General features: G+C 41.5%; 2 protein-coding genes across 2 annotated transcripts; both read right to left on the minus strand.

The window, feature by feature from the left end:
- Positions 1–249: 249 nt before the first annotated feature.
- On the minus strand, positions 250–12,453 carry LOC308281602 (ras-related protein Rab-3D-like; the record flags this gene model as incomplete). Its single annotated transcript, XM_080721828.1, has 4 exons — positions 250–446; positions 2,329–2,453; positions 6,086–6,204; positions 12,214–12,453. 4 exons carry the CDS (start codon positions 12,451–12,453, stop codon positions 250–252), a joined length of 681 nt encoding a protein of 226 aa, XP_080577954.1.
- Positions 12,454–18,053: 5,600 nt separating this feature from the next.
- On the minus strand, positions 18,054–21,040 carry pld6 (phospholipase D family, member 6; the record flags this gene model as incomplete). Its single annotated transcript, XM_080722644.1, has 3 exons — positions 18,054–18,283; positions 20,173–20,402; positions 20,856–21,040. The coding sequence occupies 3 exons, from the start codon at positions 21,038–21,040 to the stop codon at positions 18,054–18,056; spliced, it is 645 nt and encodes a 214-aa protein (XP_080578770.1).
- Positions 21,041–21,429: the final 389 nt, after the last annotated feature.

The raw sequence follows: 21,429 nt of genomic DNA on the forward strand, positions 1-21,429 counted from the left end.
CTACTGTATATACAGGGTCCCCCTCCTTTTTTTCCCTTTACACCAAAAATATCAGATTTAAGAGCTGAGCTCGTAGATCAGCTATTATTGTCACCAGATGTTTGCCTATGTTTGCTGAATGTTCGCCTATTCCAATGCCCATTAACAGGGACTCTAGGGTTCATGTGGTTTAACCACTTAAACTTCAGCATCCATATTGTGGGGAAAGCTTTAGCTGAAAATAGCAACAATCAACATCACCATCAACGATCAACAGGCACAGCCACCCTGGCTCGTGGGGAGGCTAGGGAGCGCGTCCTTTAGGCTGCCTCCCTTTTGATTGGCTGAGGGACTGGCTTCACCGTTGACACTGTCGTTCATCCTTTCACAGATGACGTCCACAAGCCTGTCAAACACCTGCTTCACGTTGACGTTGTCCTTCGCGCTGGCCTCGAAGAACTGGAAGCCTAGGGAAAAAAACACAAAAATCAGAGACAGAAGAAAGCCATTCTATTCAGCTAGCGATGTTGGAAGTTGGAACACATTAAAGCCAGACCCAGGGTGCATGAATGATCCCCCCCCCCCCAACCACTATTCTGTATACACACAAGCTATTGTATTATAGTGCTAAATAATCCATTAAAGCTTGATGTTATAGTTGCTTTACAACTAACACATGCCCACAACTGTGGGCGGCAGTGGAGAAACCTTCATTAGAACACGGAGGGTTCTTGAAGTGTTAGCAGTTTGATCCCGGGCTCCCCTGAGTGTCTAAGTGTCGAAGAGTCCTTGAGCAAGACTCTGAACCCCTAGTTGCTCCCGGTGAGCAGGTTGGTGCCTTGCATGGTTTCCTCCGCCATCAGTGTATGAATGTGTGCGTGAATGGGTGAATGTAATGCACCTGTAAAGTGCCTATATAAATGTACCATTTACAAGCCTTACTGCTTTTTTTCTCACACAGATTTTGAAGCATTTGAAACATCATTGCAAAACATGTAGGCCATATAAGTTGATGAAATGCTATTTAATGTTTTTTTTTTTAATGATTAAAACAGACAAAGGGAAACAAAATGAAATGCACAGCATAACATTGTGCACGACAGCGCACGCACACACACATCCTAAGAGTTCAGCACCACGGACAGTGGTCACATCATTTTGGAACCCGATTCAAAGTACTGTATTAGCGGTTGTTGAAATACGTGATGGGCCCGCCCGACATGCCAGTATATAGTGTATATTGGAAAATACAATCATTGTCACCTCGCCTGTTTTCCTTGAGACTACATAAGGTTGTGTGTAACTGCGCAGTGCATATGATTTATTAAGGAAACGCAAACAATTCTCATTTGTGCATTGACAAATGAATGTTCTGTCATGTGGTACTCGAACTTCAGTAGGTTTATTGATTGATTGAATACTTTATTAATTGGAAATGTAAACAGCACAAGGTACAGTTAGACATTTAGGCTAAAGGGAGAACATAAAAAAAGTTCTGAGGACTCGTTTTAGTGTTAGCTTCCCCTCCCAATTAGAATAATAGTCATCTGTGTGTACAGGTACTTAACCACTTAAACCCCAGCATCCCTATTTGAGGAAAAACCATAACAGAAAATATGTGTCACGTTGTGAAGCGTTTTGAGCTTGTAGATCGGCTATTTGCAGCTAAAATATCGTCGTTGTCGAGTGGAAACCTTGTATGTCCAAAACTGTTCGTTTTGCATTTATCATTTTAAAAATGATTCAAACTAGTGAAAACAGCTGATCTACAAGCACACAACGCCTCGCACCGCGAGGCGTTGTGTGCTTGTAGATCTGCTGTTTTCACTACTTTTGTACAACGGCCTTGTATGATGAAGCAGGGCTTTACTTTGCGAAAAAATTAACACATTTGAAACTTGGAGATACGAGGTTTCTGCCCGACAGTGACGATATGTAGAGCAAGAAAAGATGATGTACCAACCTAGCTCTGAGGCCAGTCTCTGTGCTAATGATGTACCAACCTAGCTCAGAGGACAGTCTCTGTGCTAATGATGTACCAACCTAGCTCAGAGGCCAGTCTCTGTGAATAATGATGTACCAACCTAGCTCAGAGGACAGTCTCTGTGCTAATGATGTACCATACCAACCTAGCTCAGAGGCCAGTCTCTGTGCTAATGATGTACCATACCAACCTAGCTCAGAGGCCAGTCTCTGTGCTAATGATGTACCAACCTAGCTCAGAGGCCAGTCTCTGTGCTAATGATGTACCATACCAACCTAGCTCAGAGGCCAGTCTCTGTGCTAATGATGTACCATACCAACCTAGCTCAGAGGCCAGTCTCTGTGCTAATGATGTACCATACCAACCTAGCTCAGAGGCCAGTCTCTGTGCGTCCTCAGTAGGGACCTGTCTGTCCTCCTCCAGGTCCAGCTTGTTTCCCACCAGCACCACCTGAGCGTTGTCCCAGGAGTAGGTCTTGATCTGCGTTGCCCTGGGAGACACCACCATCACACAACACAAACAAGTCTCAACCAATCAAATGTACAACGGAATTGAAAACTAAAAACTTGGCAATGAAGTGTTTCATTTTCCCCATGTTTTTTTTAACCACTTCAACCTGGCATTCCCATCTTGGACAAAACAATACAAATACTATGGAGCTTTACAACCAAAACAAAGAAAGGTCTTTTTTTTTTAGGAGCCAGCGCTGGTGGATAGAGGTGTGGGTGATGTGTGGTCAGTGTCCCTTTTGTCCCAACTTGTGTTTTCAGATACGTATTTAACCACTTGAACCGTCAATACATAATAAACTTGACATTCATTTTCCCCTCTACACCAAATCTCTTTGCCGAAAATAGCTGATCTACAAGCTCACAACGCTTCGCGCTGCGAGGCGTTGTGAGCTTGTAGATCTGCTATTTTTGGCTAAAGTTCTCAGAAATGTTTCTAGCCAACGCTGGTGGATAGAGGTGTGGGTGATGTGCGGTCAGTGCTTGGTGTCAAGTCAACAGATGTCATTACAGGTGAAAATAAAAATAAAATGACGTCAAAAGCAGATCTACATGCATTGTGATGGGTTGTATAGATTTTTATATGTGGTATGCGCCTGGACCGGTAGGCCAGCGGGCCCCCCAGGTTGTATAGATTTTTAAGATATTCTTACCCATAACATAACGTTTTTCTGAAATCTCATTAGGATTTGGAACATTGGATACACGGAGCAAAAGAAGAAAACATTAATATGTGGTCGGACATTGCAGATAAGTTTAAGGCTATGATTCAAGAAATCACTATATAGTGGTAACAGCCTAGCACAGGCATGCACTATTGTACATTCCGTGTTGGTCCGGGGAAAGGGGGTGGGTGGGTTTTCTTTTCCTTTTCTTGTTTTGCTATTGTTTGTGTTGTTTGTCTGTTAATTGCATTTTTCTTTTGATCAATGTTTTACTTTTTCTTGTTCTATTCATATGTATGTCTCTAATTTCATGTTATGGAAAATAAAAATAATTGATAACAAAAAAAAGGATTTGGAACATTGGTTTAGAACAGAGGTCTTCATCGGTGGTCTGCGGAGGTACTGCAGGGGGGCCGCGAAAATGTTGCTTGATTAGCCAATACAAAATACATTTATTTTATTTATTTATCAAAATGTCCATTCGTCTATATCAGTGGTTCTCAAACTTTTTTGGCTGCAGTACCCCCTTATACTGATTTCCTAGGTACAAGTACCCCCATTTGAGAAACACTGGTCTATATGATATACAGGGTTCAGACACATTTTTTACCAATTAATTTCCAAAACTTTTCCAGAATATTTAACCCAATTTCCAGGACTATATAACAATAATTCAACTCAATAACAAGTTGCCTATGCGCAATGCCCAAAGACAGTAGTGTATGCCAGTGGTTCTCAACATTTTCAGGCCGTGACCCCGAAATAATCATATTTGAACTGGGGACCCCGGGACCCTGACGAGCACTAAGAGTTGAGGAATTTTGTATAACACGGTTCTATCGAGGCGTTGTGAGCATGTAGATCTGCTATTTTCACAATTTCTGCCTCTAATATTTGGCCAATGTTTAATTTGTCATTTCAGAGTTATTAACAAAATCAATAACCAAAGACAATGCATAGCTATTTTTTCCAGGACCTTCCAGGACCCTTGATCAATTCCGAAACTTTTCCAGTACTGGAAAAATATTTGTCTAATTTCAAAATATTTCCAGGAATTTCATGACCGTGGGAACCCTGGATATAGAAGGTATTTGAAGAATCAGTAACACTGATTCTTCAAATGTGTTAACTCATTTGCTGTTATTTTAAACATAGGCTGAACTGTTTTCCTGCCAAATTGTCCTTACCTTTTAACGTGGGCACGCGCACGCATCGTTCACGATCTGTGCGCGACTCATCTAGTAGACGTGTAGACTCGGTGACAGCTTTCGAATAAAAAACCCCCCATTGAAATAGACATATCCGTTGCCACGCTGTATCCCTGCTTATCCGCCAGTGTGTACATAAAACAACATTGGAAACAGCCAGCTGTACGCTATGGTAACACGTGGAGACGTTCGCGCACATAGCAGACGATATGTGTGCAGATCATATGCCAGGCGGGTAAAAGAATCAAACAGCTACAAAATAAACTAGAAGCAGTGCTCTTCCGAGCACAGGTCTCCACCAGGCCGTGCGTCCTGGTGGTGCTACTGTATTATAGGCCAATGTAAAAAGGGTGGCATGTGTTCTTCACCTTAGATCTTTCATGGCAATCGGACGCTGCATGCATGATTTGAAGCATTGTTCCAAAAATATGTTTTGCTAAAGTCTACCTGCTGGTGGCGCTATAACAAGCCAATGTGAAAAAGGTAGCATTTGTTCCTTGACCTAGTGGGAATATGTGTGGCAAATTTCACGGTAATCGCAAGCATGGTTGATGATTTGAGGCATTTTGTTCAAAAACGGAGCAATCCTGCAAACTTTGGAAGCTAATATTAGCCAATCAGGATAGAATATGAAATATCAGACGGATCGTACTTGATCACATGACTATAGAGATACTGTGTACCGATTTGCGTGATTTTTGGATAAAATCTCAAGGAGTAATATCCAAAAATGCGTTATACATAAGTCGGCCCAAAGGTGGCGCTGTAAAAGGCTGATGTGAAAAATGCAGGGCAAAGGTTTATCCTTAGCCTCTAGGGAGTGCGCTTACAAAGTTTGAAACTGATCGGTGGAGTTATAGGTAAAACCACAAATCGGCCTGTTATAGCGCCACCATGGGGCTGATTAAAAAAAAATAAGTGGCATTTCTTCCTCGGCCGAGTGGGAATGTGTGTGTGCGATTTCATGATAATTGCACTTTGCGTTTGTGATTTGAGGCATTTTGTTCAAAACGGCTCAATCCTACAAACTTTGGAAGCCAATTTTAGCCAATCAGGATGGAATATGCAAATTCGGATAGATCCGTGTCGATCACATGACTGTCGAGATACTGCCTACCGATTTGTAGGATTTTTGGACAAAATCTGTAAGAGTAGTGCACAGAAATGTGTTTTACGAACATCGGCCACTAGGTGGCGCTAGAAAAGGCCCATTTGAAAAATTTAGGGCAGAGGTTCTAGATTGGCATCCAGGGAATGTGTGTGCTCACTTTGGCAGCGACCGGGCCAACGGCGACTGAGATTAGGTGCTCACAAACTGCGAGGACGCACGGACGGACGCACGCACGGACGGACACACGGACGGACGGAGGGGAAAACATACTCTCCCCCATGCCTTCGGCTGGTGGAGACAATAAAAAACGGCGTGAAAAAATACCATTCTATGGCCGTGCAGTCAGCTCACTTGTTTACAATGAAAAGCTATGCGAACGGAGCTGCGATTGGACCTCAGACCAGATATGGAAACCTAGATCCGGTCCAAACGGAAATACGACCGGATACAGTTAGGAGGCGGGCCTAAAGAGCCAGAATCGTCTATAATCAGCGACCATACTTTTAATCGTTTCATAATGATTAAAGCTAATTAAATCTTCGGGCTCCTCGGGCATCGCAGAGTGGTACAGCGGGAAATCTCCGGTTTCGACGCGGATCGCAGGAAATGAGTTAAACAGAGTTCCCTACCAGTCCTGCACCGAACAGAAGGTCTCTTGGCTGGTGATGTCATACATGAGCAGGAATCCCATGGCTCCTCTGTAGTAGGCTGTGGTGATGGTCCTGTAACGCTCCTGTCCTGCTGTGTCCTGCAAACACAATGGAAAACAGCAAACACCTCAAATCTCTAAAGCAGGGGTTTTCAAAGTGGGTGAGGGGGCACCCTGGGGTGCCGCGACGGCAGTCAAGGGGTGCCGCAAGATCATTTGATAACATTTGGAATTTGTTGCGAGTGACGTAATTTTGAAGTTTAACCGTACCTTTCTGATGAAAAGTGCGGTGGTCAGAGACAGTATGGACAAAGATTTTTAATGTACCAACATAGGGCAACCTGGTTGAAGCCACTAGAGTGCAACATGGTACACAAAGCCTACAAATAGCCTCCTAAGTGGGCGCCAGCGTCTGGCGGCAAATCTCGCGAACATCCTGTTTACTGGTTCTAGTAAAAGTTGATTTTCTCCTAATTTGTGTCTGAAAAAGCCATTTTTAGAATGAAAATGTTGGGAATATTATGTGACTTGTAACGATCGGGTCCAATATTTAGTTCAGTGACCATGGAGCTAGAGAATGGTTCAGAAGCTGTGTTCACGTTGGACATGAATAGACTCCAACCTGCTTCCGCCACCTAAAAAGGTATCCCCCTACGTCACGCACATACAGGAAGTAAACCGGAATTTCAGTGTCTTGCCATTTCCGTCCATTGGGTATGGACCTACTGTATATATAGTTTTTGTTTTGTAATGGGGACCCCCTGGAACCTCCCCCCCACTCCAAGGACCCCTGGGGTCCCTGGACCCCACTTTGATAACCAAAGGTTTAATGTCTGAAAGCATTGGAGAGGCCGTCTTGACCCCTCGGAGTCCGAGTGTTTTTCAGGGAGTTTGTGAGATTACCAGATATTAAAGTTTTTTTAAGGGAGGACATTTCACCAGGCACTCACGTACACACACACACACACACACTCTACTAATGACCTTGCTGCAACTGCTCAACAGAATGGAATGCACATAAGATAAGACGTTGCACTACATGCTGCAAAACCAACTGCCCTTGGTCGGTCTGAAAATCCCAGCAAAGCCAGGTGCAATGATTAGGTATACTTTTCAATCACACTCTGTCTGTGACAGCATTGGGTGTTGTGGTCTACATGTCCTTTTAACTCATACTCTGCGATCCCCGTCGAAACCGTTGATTTCCCGCTGTACCTCTCTGCGATGCCCGTCGTTCCCGGAAATTTAATTAGCTTTAATCATTATGAAACAATTAAAAGTATGATCGCTGTATATGGCCGCTTCGGAGTCTTAGGCCCGCCCCCTAACTGTATCCTGCCGTATTTCCGGTCTGGACCGGATCTAGCTTTCCGTATCCAGTCTGAGCCTGGGCTCTGAGCCTACTCCATTGGTTTACATTGTAACAGAAGAGGAAGCTACTCGGCGATGGAAAGCTCGTTTTTCAATCCGATTTTTGCGTTTGGAAACTTTGATCCAGTCTCTACACGCCTGGATTATGATCCCCGCACATATCGTGCGTTTTGTGCGCGAACGTGTCCACGTGTTACCATAGTGCACAGCTGGCTTTTTTCAATGTTTTTTCATGTAAACACTGGCGGATAAGCAGGGATACAGCGTGGCAACGGATATGTCTATTTCAATGGGTTTTTTTTTATTCTAAAGTTGTCTGTACTAGATGAGTCGCGCACAGATTGTGCACGATGCGTGCGCGTGCCCACGTTAAAAGGTAAGGACAATTTGGCAGCTGCTTACTACAGCTATGTTTAAAATGGCAGCAAAATTGTTAACAATAAACTTTATTTGTATATAGCACCTTGCAGCTCAAAGTGCTTACCGAGCAAATATACGCTTAAATAACATATAAAGATCACCGTCATAATTGTTTTTATTACCAAGTATGCACATTATGACAAATTACAGTAGGCGAGGAAAGTGAAATACACAATTCAAGTTCAAAAATATGAATAAATGAAAGAAAAAAAGAATCGAGTTGTAAAGTATGTTGTTGATGTTGTTCTAGGAGGTGAAGTAAAATGCTTCGGTAACACTTTCTATGAAGCCCACATTTATAATGCATTATGAGGGCATTCATAATGCATTACAATGCATTCATAATGCTTGATAACTACACTCATAAACACACAATCATACTGCTTTATGATGCACTCTATCAACAGTCATACAACATTATAATGACACTTAATGAATGCATTATAATGCATTATGAATGCCCTCATAATGCATTATAAATGTGGGCTTCATAGAAAGTGTTACCAATGCTTCAATACTTCTGTGTTTGCAGTCTGCTAAATTGATGGTCCATTTTGTGTCAGTATTTTGTGAAATAAATGTGTAGGCTATAGTTGTAAATGTACAAACAGCAGACGATGTTGTTGCTCTGCCTTGCTTAAATGCCTGCTTTAAATTACAATAATTGAGCAATGCAAACAGATTCACCAAATCACTACTTGATGAATATATGTCTTGAAGAGGAAGAGGGGGTCAGCACCGGAAGCATATAAACCAATTTACAAGCCAGTCAATAGGTGTCAACTCAGAAATCTGCAGAGCACAGATACCAACAAAGACGTACACATCATATTAGCAAATCCTCCTGGAAACAAAGGCCAGATTCTATCCCAGGCCCCAGTACATACAAGGTGTACAGCGAGGTACGTTGGTGGCTATGGAAACAGTTCTTCCAATATATCAGCTGGAAAAGGGCAGATGTTTATCAGAGCTTACGAATATCATTATTCCCTTTTCACCATCTAGTTTGTAATTAGTATTCCGTTTCCTGTGGGCAGAGTCCTTTCCGATGGCTGTGAGCGGAATCAATAATGTGGTTAAAATGATATTTTTTAGCAATAATATAACTAAAAATCACACTCGTGTGAACTGAGCGGTGGTGTGTGTGTGTGTGTGTGTGTGTGTGTGTGTGTGTGTGCGCAACAGCGCCCCTCCCTTAACATGTGTGGTCAGAAAAGGTTACTGCAGGAGTGCAGGCTACGGACACGGAGACAAACAGACAAACAGACAGACAAACAGACAGACCCACACACACGGCCACGTATAGGAGCGTTGTGACCACCGCTCAAAAACAAAGAGCAACTCATAGGGCTGTCACAATTATTACATTGTCTAATCGTGATTATTTGACATTATCGAAATTATTTTGTCATAATCGTCATAATCGTGAATGTCGTAAAATGTCCGAAATAGTGGAAATAGCAGATCTACAAGCTCACATCGCGACGCGTTGTGAGCTTGTAGATCGGCTATTTCCACTATCAAAGTTATTTTTTAAGTAGTAAGTTGTCAAATATGTCAGTAATTTCTTTGTATATTTAGGTTATGTGTCATATCTACCATGTACAACTTCAAAGCCTAAAAGCCAAACAGAAATGTAATTATCAACGACAAAAACACAATTAAATCGTTAATCGCCAATTATTTGAGTGACAATTAATCGTCATGTAAAATGTCATATCGTGACAGCCCTAGCAACTCATAGATAATATGTTGGACTGTGATATCATGTGGGTATGCCAGCCCTGTTAATGTCAGAGAAGAGAGACATGGGACATAATGTCCCTGTGTGTCTCTGTGCACTGATTCAGCCTCAGCAGCTCAACCCCATGCATCTTTCATGAAACCAGAGGTGTCAGATCGATGTTCGACATCAACTGTCATTAACTCTGGGGTGTCAAAATTTAGTTTAGGCGCACGCACACGCACACACACACACACACACACACACACACACACACACACACACACACACACACACACACACACACACACACACACACACACACACACATTCCTAGAGGAGAAGTATGTAGAAAAGGTTTCCCTCACAGCAAGGGCTGTCACAGATCTTGTTGTTGCTTCCCACTTTGGGGATGTGCTGCAGGAGGAGTTTCCAACCTCTGGTTCATGGCACTGGGATGGTACAGTAACAGTTTTGATGTTCCAGAGCAGTGGTTCTCAAGCTTTGGGGGGGGGGTCCTAGATGATTGGCCAACATTGTTTTCAATTTAAGGGCTTTTTAATACCTCTAAAATGTCAAATTAAACATTGGCCAAATTGTCAAATATCAGAGGCAGAAATTGTGAAAATAGCCGATCCACATGCTCACAACGCCTCGCAACGCGAGGTGTTGTGAGCATGAAGATCGCGGCCAGAAAAGGTTGAGAACCACTGTTCCAGAGGAGGAAGATGTGAAGGATGACAGCAACCTTCAACAGCTTGTCCACATTTGGATTACGCAATGGTAATGTTTATTTATAATAAGCACCCATCACCCATCAAAGCAAATATCACAAGGTGCTGTACAATAAATAAAATAAGAACTTCCCCGTAAAAAATAGAGTTTGAATAAATGGAACTAAGCCCTCTACGGTACTTCCAGGATCGCTAAGGCTGTCCATCTTGCTTGTGACATGCAACAGTTGAAAACACACTCGTGTCTGGAGAGTTGATGCCCTGGGAAAAAGATGTAAGAGCTCTCTTTTTAGAGGAAAGACTTCGCCTCCAATGAACACCTGAATTTGAATTATAGACACTAGCCCTTACCCGTTCAAAGATATGAGCTCCGAAATGATGTGCAGTGTGTGGGTTATGGGATGTGCATGCTTGCATGCTAATATGTAGGAGCATCAATGTAAGAAATACCCGTTCCATTTAACGGCTACAGAGATACTGTGTACCGATCTGCATGATTTTTGGACAACATCTGTAACAGGGCCAGAACCCCCCCCCCCCCCCGCCCGCCCGCCCGCCCGCACACCCACCCACCCACCCCCCCCCCCCCCCCCCTGTGTGTGTGTGTGTGTGTGTGTGTGTGTGTGTGTGTGTGTGTGTGTGTGTGGGTTTGTGTGTGATTGTGCATGGCCTGAACAACAGCGCCCCTCCCTTAACATGTGTGGTCACAAAAGGTACTGTAGGCTAAATAGATATAGATACACCATAAAAATGCTAATATACAGCATACGATTTGTGAAAGTGACAAACGGGCTTCACAGTTATGTCAGGTGTGTTCATATGGTAATGGTGATGCGATTTCAGATCAATTGCTCCAGCCACTGAGGAGAAACGCGGTTTCAGACAGACAGACACTCACTCAGACATCTCCAAAATTATAGTATAGATTGGATTTTTACCAATAGTATTCTAACATTTAAACGTTGTGTCAAATCATTTGTGTTACATCACCCTCCATCTGTGGAATGAAAGCAGAATAAGAGAGAAGTCTTCCAATAGTGTCAACAAGTCAAGTTGGGTTGAAATCAAAAAGAGAAAAGTTAATTTTCTCTCTTCTTTTATGACAACAGAGTTTCATTCCTTCTGGAATATAAACATTGGTATGCTATGAAAATCACTTTGAATTAAATTTACTGAGTTTCATTTTCTGAAAACCCTTCTCTCTTGGAATGGAATAGAGAAAGTAACATTACTATTTGGCTGTGTTGCTGGATGCATAAACATTCCACTTGATGTATTTTTATAGCAAAATCCACGGAGGCAGAATTTGTTTATTATACTGTAAATCAGGCTGCACTTCAGAACCACAAACAGATTTGTAACTCACAATGCACCTAAGTAAACTTTTGCTGTGTACTTTTTTAAAAAGGTGGAGATTAAAGGAAACTGTGTGTGCACACGCCCACGCATGCTATTTTTGGTACTTGATACCACACTGAACTAAGCATCATCAAGTCAATACTGGAGATACTACACTAACTACAGCATGGATTTCTACACAGAGAGGGCAATTCTTTCAACATAAGATGCTGCATTCATGTTCAGGAGAGTTTGGACACGGTAATTCTCTTGAATGCTGCCTTCAGGTATGGCATATGGAAAGAGGGGCATTTGTATTTCTTTCACCATAGTGAAAACTGCATTCATGATCTGGAGAGGGCACTTTTCACTGACTGGTAAAAGGGCAGGGGCTCAAGCTCACTTTGATGTCTATTGTGTGCACGTGCCTGTGTGTGTGTGTGTGTGTGTGTGTGTGTGTGCGTGCGTGCGTGCGTGCGTGCGTGTGTTTGTGCGTGCGTGCGTGTGTGTTTCTCTCCTCACCCAGATCTGCAGCTTCACTCTCTTGTCGTTCCTGTAGATGGTCTTGACTTTGAAATCAATGCCCACTGTGCTGACAAAGGCTGAAGTGAAGGAGTCATCCGCGTAGCGGAACAGAAAAGAGGTTTTTCCCACACTGCTGTTGCCAATGATCAGGAGCTTGAACATGTAGTCAAAGTTCTGGTCGGCCGCATCCTTCTGGGCTTGAGTCTGGCCTGCTGATGGTTCACTGGCTAATGCCATCTTGGAAAAGCTGGCAAAAGAACAAAGAAGAAACGCAATTGGCAAGGTGGGGGGCCTCATGTCACAATACCTGAACGTGTAGATTGGCTCTGTTCGGTGAGAGACCCGGACACACAACGAAGTATGAATCAGGCATAAATGTATAGCCACACTTTCCAAATGGGAACACCTTAACAAATTTAACAAAGATAAGAAAAACCTACTGTTATGACAAATTATAATGTGATACCATAGATAGGCTACTGAAAGAGGGCCAAAACTTAATTTCAAACCAATGTCTGCACATAATAGCACAATACAGAATAGAGCGAGTATTATGCAATGCTTTTTGCAATATAGATGACATATGACATGAGACACAATCACACAAATATGTGAGCTACTGCAAGGCTTTTAGCAAGTCATTATGATTAGGCCTAGGTGGATATAATATAGACAAACCAAATATTTAAATTATACAGATTTTATTTGTATTTATTATAATGTTTTAAAATACAAAATAATAAACGTACATGCTTTCTAGCAAGCAAACAGTCTAAAGCTAAACAGACTTTCCCCCAGCAGCATTGTGCACATGTTCACTCTCTCATGCCTGAGAAAAGAAAGACTGACTCAAATAATCAAACATGGGCCTCTGCTTAGTGTCACCAACCATTTGTCTTCAGGACAGGTTAGTCAATACATTCACGTCTTAAATCATTCGTGAAAATAAACCAAGAAAACATTTCCAAAACCTTACAGAAAATCATCATCATCCACAAGGTTAAAGGGATATTTCACTTTATTTGATATTCATCCCCCCCCTCCCATTTGCCTCCTTCCTATAGGCTACAAACCCATTGTACTGTAATTTCAAACTTCATTTTAACCATGATAGATTCAATGAAAACACCGTCCTTGTTCTTGATAACTCCTGATACCCTCCGAATATGCGAGCAGGCAGTGTTTTTCCGATAACTTTTTTCATTGATTTTTAATACATTTCAATTCTATTTAATTATTACACATAAATTAAAAAGGTTATGCTCACGTATTCGGAGGGCCTCAGGAGTCACCAGAATTTCTAAATACTGAATGAAGCAATTAAAAAACTGTCCTGGGTGTTCCCAAAAGCCTGATTAGATGATAAAATTACAATTTTTTTTTTTAAAGTGAAATATCCCTTTAAGTATCATGTTTAGCAAAACAACTCTTTTCATCAATATTATTACACACAGCAAAATGCAGAGAGGCAGTGTGTAAAGTAACTAAGTACATTTACTTAAGTACTGTACTTAAGTACCGTTTTGAGGTATTCGTACTTTACTGGAGTATTTCCAATTACCAATAATTTTACTTTTACTCCACTAAATCTCAGATCCAAATATTTTAACTTTACTCCACTACATTTATCTGAACACTTTAGTTACTAGTTGCTTTGTAGATACTGATTATTATTACAAAACATACATTAAACATTAAAAAAATATTTTTATACAATTGAAACTTGTATACCTCCTGAACTGTTTGGAGGTATACAATAACTTGCTTTCATCCAATTTCAGCGTGCCATTCCTATTTTGGCCGTGCCATTATATTGCCAAAAATTAGCTATTCAAAATACCTGATCTAAAAGCTCACAGTGACAGTCACAATGCATCCCAGTTCGACTTGAGTTTATAGATTGACTATTGTTGTTAGTAGTCATATGTGAAGTAAGCGTGTGTATACGCGCATGTGCGCACGTCTCAGCTTTTGTAAGACGTAAGATGGGGGAGGGATTTCCAAGGAAAAAAGGTTGGGAACCACTGGCTTAGAGCCATGACAAATCACCTTAGCTGACAATAAGATACAAAAACTATCAAATATTTAGGAGATCTTTGTGTGACGTGAATAATACATAAGCCTCTGATAGCTCCATTTGGCTCTGCTTAGATATTGATTCCACCAGGATATAATGGACACTACAGCTCAATTAAGACTAGGAGTAGATGAGAAGTTGCATGCTACAGTATATGAGAAGGGTGTACTAAGACAAATCATATCAAACTTTATTAATAATGCAGATGTTGCATTTTGATATCAAATTCACTGTGCTTCAATTAAGGGAAATGTATCTAAAATATTCAAATATAGCAGGCTTGTGGTGTAAGGGTGGGCGATATAGGGCTAATAGCAGATGATGAGAGAATATACCTTAGGTGTTAAGCATTTTACAAATAGATACATTGGGAGTACACAACAGCTGATGGGATGCAGATGGCAGTAAATACATATTTTCATATGAAAACAGTTTCCTAATCCATCTCATATTTATGTGCAATGATTGAATGAATAGAGCATTTTCCTATTCTAACTGCTAAATGTCTTCATCTCTCCATCTACTGCAGTAGTTCTCACCCTTTTCAGGCCACGACCCCCAAAATAATCATATTTTAACCATGGAAACCCCCCCCACCCTGACGAGTTGAGGCATTAAAATAGAAGATCTACATGCTCACGTAGATCGGCTATTTTCCCAATGTCTGCCTTTAAATTAGATGATTTGGCCAATGTTTAATTTGTCATTTTAGAGGATTTAAAAAGTCCTTAAATTGTCACTTTAGAAATGTGCAGATACCCTCTATAGTACACTTAAACTTTATGATTATGATGGTTTGTTTACGGTTGAGTGAGAAAACAATGTTGCACATTAAGTTAATCATATGGGGACCCCCAAAATAATTTGGGGACCCCCCTGGGGATCCCGACCCCACGTTGAGAACCACTGATCTACTGTATCAGTATCTCTCTCTCTCTCTCTCTCTCTCTCTCTCTCTCTCTCTCTTTCTCCATGCATCTTCCTTGCAGTCTTATTTATCCACCTATTCATCTTCCTGGCCATCCATCCCTGGTCTCTCCTCTCTCTCATCAAGTCATCATTCTTCTGTTGGCCCCACACACGCACACACACGCACGCACGCACACACACACACGCACACACACACGCACACCTCGATCTCCCTAGAGTCCAGCTCAGCACTAAACCTTCTACATGTAGGGTCATAAAAAGTGACCGGGCATCATGCTCCACACACAGTACACTCAGCAAAACTCCATGCGCAGCAACACACACACACACACACACACACACACACACACACACACACACACACACACACACACACACACACAGAAAAGACGCAATTTGTGAATGCTTATCAGCAAAATACGCAGGTGCAGAATGCTGTAGCCTACTTCCCCAATAAGTTATCAGTGCTTTTGAGGCATATGTCAGCCAACAGACAACCAAAAGCAGCTCACATGCTGGAGAGAAGAACCTATCTGTACAGGATCAGATTAATTTGAAATAAAGCTGTGGACTAATGGTTAATGGTTTAGGCTAAATAGAAAGTGTGCTGCCAAATTGTGTAGGGGAGCTTGTCGTCCAAGAGCAGGCTGCAGAAACTGTAGAAAGTTGCATGTTTTAAAACCTGTTGGAAGTTGGATTCGATTGATATAGCCTAAACACAACATATGCTATTTATAGGAAAAGAAAATTAATGTCTGACTTCAACCTGCAATCGCATTGCCCCAACACGTGCGTGGATATGCAGCATCAGTCGGTAAAGTTGTCAAAATGCATTGAGCACTTGTCTGCCTCATCAGCGTTCAGCGACAGCCTGCCACCACCATATGGTACCGAAAACCAAAGCACATTAGCACAATAACAACGACCATTTTGACCGACCTTTTTTCTTTTTACCTCAGATATTGCTTGCGTGCTTCTCTTCGTATTCACTATTTCCAACACAACTCCCGATGCGGTGTGCGATCAATGGAAGTATAAATCCTCTTCTGTTGCGCCCATAGAGTTGCGCCCTTCCCTGATCTCAGCGTCTGACTCTGGAGGAAATTAGATTAGCCAGACTGCATGTGTGCCACTTTAAACCCACAGTACCGTGAGCGTACAGCAGATAGGCACCCAAGTTATGTGGCAAAAAAGACACAAAAGATTACTGTGTGATCCCCACCAGTAAGACAGCTGATGGCATCAACTATTGGGAATCCTTTTCAATTAAACAAATTAGGCGTTTATAGCTTTACAATGACCTCATGACTCAACGTGCACAAAAAGAACTGCTGCACTAACATTATGATCTTCTAGAAGACCACATACTTTCACCTGTTCATTAAGACTTTTTATGACAATTTCCAAAACACACGAATCTTAAACAAACATTTCAGCTTCCTTATGTAGGCTAGTACAATGGTGCCTTTGTGTTCATTTTAACCTCAGTAAATCATGTTGGAACAGGTGAAATACTAGCACTGCACATCTCCAGGCCAGTGAGACTCAGCAGGCCTGCTGCCAAAATGCATAAAATGTTTTCCCTTTGCATGGTGAGACGAGTCCCTGAGACAGCAGTATTATGTTGGTATCACTGGGGTTATTCTGACAGTTAGGCCTGTATTTATCTAGCCTAGTATGTATTCAGTATGATCTATCTTGACCAAAAAACACTGGTTATATGAATTAGAAAAAGTACACAGTATCGTCAACATATTGGCAGTTTATTAAAAATACTATGAACTGTAATCAAAAAATATAAAACCAAGCAAAGTGTCAGCAGCACTACCATAATGTAGATTTAACACAAACACTTCAACAAGCTGAAGAAAGGTTATCACAGAACAAAAAAATATTTATTTTTCCTGTTTAGTAGGCAAAAGTACAGGTGATCCAAATCCTAACGAAAACAACTTCATGTACAGGTTGTATAATTTCAATGTAAACACTAACCTAACTGTAGCTCAACTTGTGCTTTTGAGACACTGAAAATGAAACAATTCAAAACACAGGAATTATTCTTTAACTGCAAAGCCAGGAGCTGCCAATATATTTAATCCAATGTGATATCACAACAAAACACGTGGTAAAAAATAAAACATTCTAAGTATAATACAAAATAACACATCCTTTAAAACTTTTGCTGAAAAGTATTTTTTTGAATTCAAAAGTATTGCTCATATGGATATGTATACCCCCAAAATGACTTTTCTATTGATTAGGCTACTCATGCCATGGAGATTTGAGTTCAATAACATATTTTTTTGTATTTGTCACATTGCCTAGACAAAAAAAATATTATAGTCAATTTACATTGATGCATTTGGGTCTCCATCTGCGTTCATTGTAATCAAATTTTTTAACTCAAGTCTCCATGGCATGAGTAATCAATACTAAAATCAGTTTTTAGGGGGTGACCTACTCCTTTAACACTATGGACTTTACGGAGTGAACTTGTGAGGCATTACTGACAATTTACTGAGGCACAATTAACTCAATACTAGGCCATCTGGTCATTGGTACTAGACCAGCGGTTCCCAACCTTTACTGGTTCACCTACCAGTGAACCAGTAAAGGGTTTGTAGACACTCGGCAAAGCCAGCAGCACCAGCAACTGGGCATGTACTTTACCGCTGAGCCACCCGAGCGCCTGTCTTTTTATTTTATTTTTTAGCCTTATTTAATTTTGTTTTATTATCAAACTCTTGTGTTTTGCCAATGATTTGGGGGCACACTTGCAGGTTGGGAACCACTGTTCTAGACGGTCATGCTGGTGGGTTTTGGGCCCATGTTAGCGGGGGGGACAGTGTTTGGGTGGGTCATTGGAATCCCATAGCTTCTGGAACTCCTGGATGAAAGGTTGGACCAGGTCTGGTTCCTCGGTGATCAGAATGTTCTCCTTGTTGCTCTGAACAGCTTGCAGGGTCCAGTTGAGTGAGCCGGTGATGAGGCGTCGCCCGTCCACCAGCGCAAACTTGTGGTGCATGTGCACAGCGCCATGGTCCACTCGGACACAGATCCCTGACAAGATGGGACTATAATCAAGTTTTGTTTCATGGAAGATTCCTATAAATTAACCACATGAATCTAGCATCCTTAATCCTTATTCTCAACATATTAATTCTGCAAAAATAGGTTAACTTTCGGCAGAAATAGCTGATCTACAAGTTCACAACACGTCGCAACGTGACTAAAGAGAATCTATGTAGAGGGAAAAAAGGATCATCATATTTATCCTCTGGTACAGTACACAGTGCATGACAACTAAACTTTGGTCCACAAAAGGCATTTTATTATTAAGACTAGTAAAGTTGATATTCTGCCAAACTTCCATTTAAGTTATTTTTATTTTCATTGAAAGTTATAGCTGACAGTGATTACTAAGCAGAACATGTTATAAAAGCTTGGGTCAAAGCCAAACCTTTGAGCTTGAGTCAATGGTCTGTAAAGTGTGTGTGTGTGTGTGTGTGTGTGTGTGTGTGTGTGTGTGTGTGTGTGTGTTTGTGTGTGTGTGTGTGTGTGTGCGTGTGCGTGTGTGTGTGTATGTATATATATATATGTAATATTTCTGCATGGCATTTGCAAAGATACTCAAAGAATGGGGGAGAACACTTTTGCTTGCGTCAAACAGATTCTTAGGGGGTTGCACAGTCACAACTTCCTAATGTAATTTGCTTTCCCCTTGCCAATTTCTGAAGCAACAATATGGCTGTAATAATTAACTTAAAAGCAGAAAGGCAGTTGGAGAGAAAAGCACAGAGGAAGCGGATAAACGGAGCAAGACAGAAACATTTGCCTCAGAGTAAGATTAGACTGACTCATCATAGCAAGCTTGTAGAGGCAACTTCCCATGGACCAGTTCCCATCATTTCCCCCCTATTCATCAGTTAGGATGACACATTCTGATGACACTCTTTGAATACAGAATGAGCATCTTTGATGAGTAATGCTATGTGGTTATGATGCGCAGTGAGATTGTATGTCATCTATTTCCGTGCACTACACAGCCATACGACAAAGTATAAATCAGACTGAGTCTTCTCCTGCATTTGAGGTGGAATTGGTACCTAATTATTTGACAAAAAAACCTAGCTCTATGTAAAAATTGCAGCTCCTGTGTCAAGCCTTGGGTTTGAAAGTATGAAGTTTCAAGCAAAAGGTGAGATGAGTCATTATCTGTTGGAACACATAGGACACATAATGCACTCACTGTCACTAAGCCATATACAGTTGTGTGACGAATAGAGATATAGCCCATGTACAAGCTCACAACATTTTGCGATGTGACGAGTTGTGAACTTGTAGATCTGTCCATGTACTTATCTGAGCATCAGGGATCTCCATATATGGGTATAAAAGGGACACAGGGAACACAGAGAACTCCAAATATGGGCACAAAAGGGACACAGACAGACAGATGGTTAAAATGGGTTCTATGACAATGGGTATAACAGCCAGGTATTGCATCCCTATTTTCATTGTTCTAAACTGGCATTGTTCCAAAGTAGGCCGGTGCCCGACGGGCACAGGTTTAGTTTTAGAACATTTGGTAAAGGTTGCATTTCCTTTTTTAGAATTTTCACCTGTACCCATGCCCAAAATAGGGATGCCAGGTTGAAAGCGGTTAAAGGCTAACCGGGTTGCAATTAGCCCTGCATTCATGTTTTTGATTCAAGCATGTTGTGTGATCAAGACAACCATAACTAGAAAGATGCAGTTGGATATTGGAAGTGTGGTTGCCGTTGACTCTAATGGGGAGCCAATCAGAGAGGGGGAAAAGGGTGACATCACAATATCAAGGTATCGTGATGTCTGATTGGGTGAAGGGTTACATCAGATGATGAGAAAAATAGACAAGAACTATTATAAAGCCCCATAGAAAGCTTTGCTGTGTGTTTGTGCTCACCTACCTGCCCTACGGAGTACCCCTATCTGGGAGCCAGTAATGTTGGTGTAGTCCTTATCTGTGAGGACGCGAATGGTTAGGCCCCTTTTATGCAGCACTAGTACCGCCCGACTCAGGGCCATGTTGGAGAATGAAAACAGGCACAAGTCAAGAGTGGAGGAGGCTGAAAGAATGTGACGAAGAAGACGAGAGAATGAAGTCTCTACATCATGGGACATGGAGCAAGAACAGCGACTGTGGACAGAGAGGGGACAGAGAGTAAAGCAGTGAGGGCAAATACAGAGGTTCGCAACGGTGTCACAGTCACACTCATCAAAAATAACTGATTTATGACCAGTGACACTGTTGCTGCTTGACAAAGTATATCAATCTGGCTTAATAAGGCTAGTTAGCATCTGCATCACATGAACCCTATTTATAGTTCTTTTGGTTAAATTATGCTCACTGACTTATTGTTGTAAAGCTGGTTATCATGAACTATTCTAGTAAAAAATCTTAATGTGGCTGTTGTACAAGGTAGTACCAATGTTTGTGTTCTTATGCTCAAATTGCCATGAAAAGGTAGGGCTACAGTAGAAGTTATATTGAAGCTGAAACACGCAATTTAACAATATTATAATCAAACAAAACCCCACATAGTTTCCCCGTGCACAGGAAGACACCATCGTACACTAAGTTAACACTTACTATTGTGCATGTTGGATGAGGATGTTCTCCACGCAGGCAGGCTCACTGGGGAAGAAGAGGACCTCATTCAAGGGTCTTGCTCTTGCAGGCCGTAGGCGGCGGAGGAACCAACCCAGAAACTCCCCGCTGAGACCGAGAGCGATGGCCCCCAGGCCCAACACCTTCACTGTCTGGACCAGGGACATCTGACTGAGAGCACACACAGGTAGGGCTGTCACGATATGACATTTTACATGACGATTAATTGTCTCTCAAATAATTGCGATTAACGATTTAATTGTGTTTTTGTAGTTGATAATTGCATTTCTGTTCGGCTTTTAGGCTTTGAAGTTGCACATGGCAGATATGACACATAACCTAAATATACAAAGAAATTACTGACATATTTGACACCTTTCTACTTAAAAAATAACATTGATAGTGGAAATAGCCGATCTACAAGCTCACAACGCGTTGCGATGCGTTGTGAGCTTGTAGATCTGCCATTTCCACTATTTCTGAAAATGTTTGTAAATGTATGAACATTTTTCAACATTCACGATTATGACGATTATGACAAAATATTTGCAATTAT

The sequence above is a fragment of the Nannobrachium achirus genome (genome assembly GCF_963921795.1).
Source record: "Nannobrachium achirus genome assembly, chromosome: 3".
NCBI lineage: Eukaryota > Metazoa > Chordata > Actinopteri > Myctophiformes > Myctophidae > Nannobrachium > Nannobrachium achirus.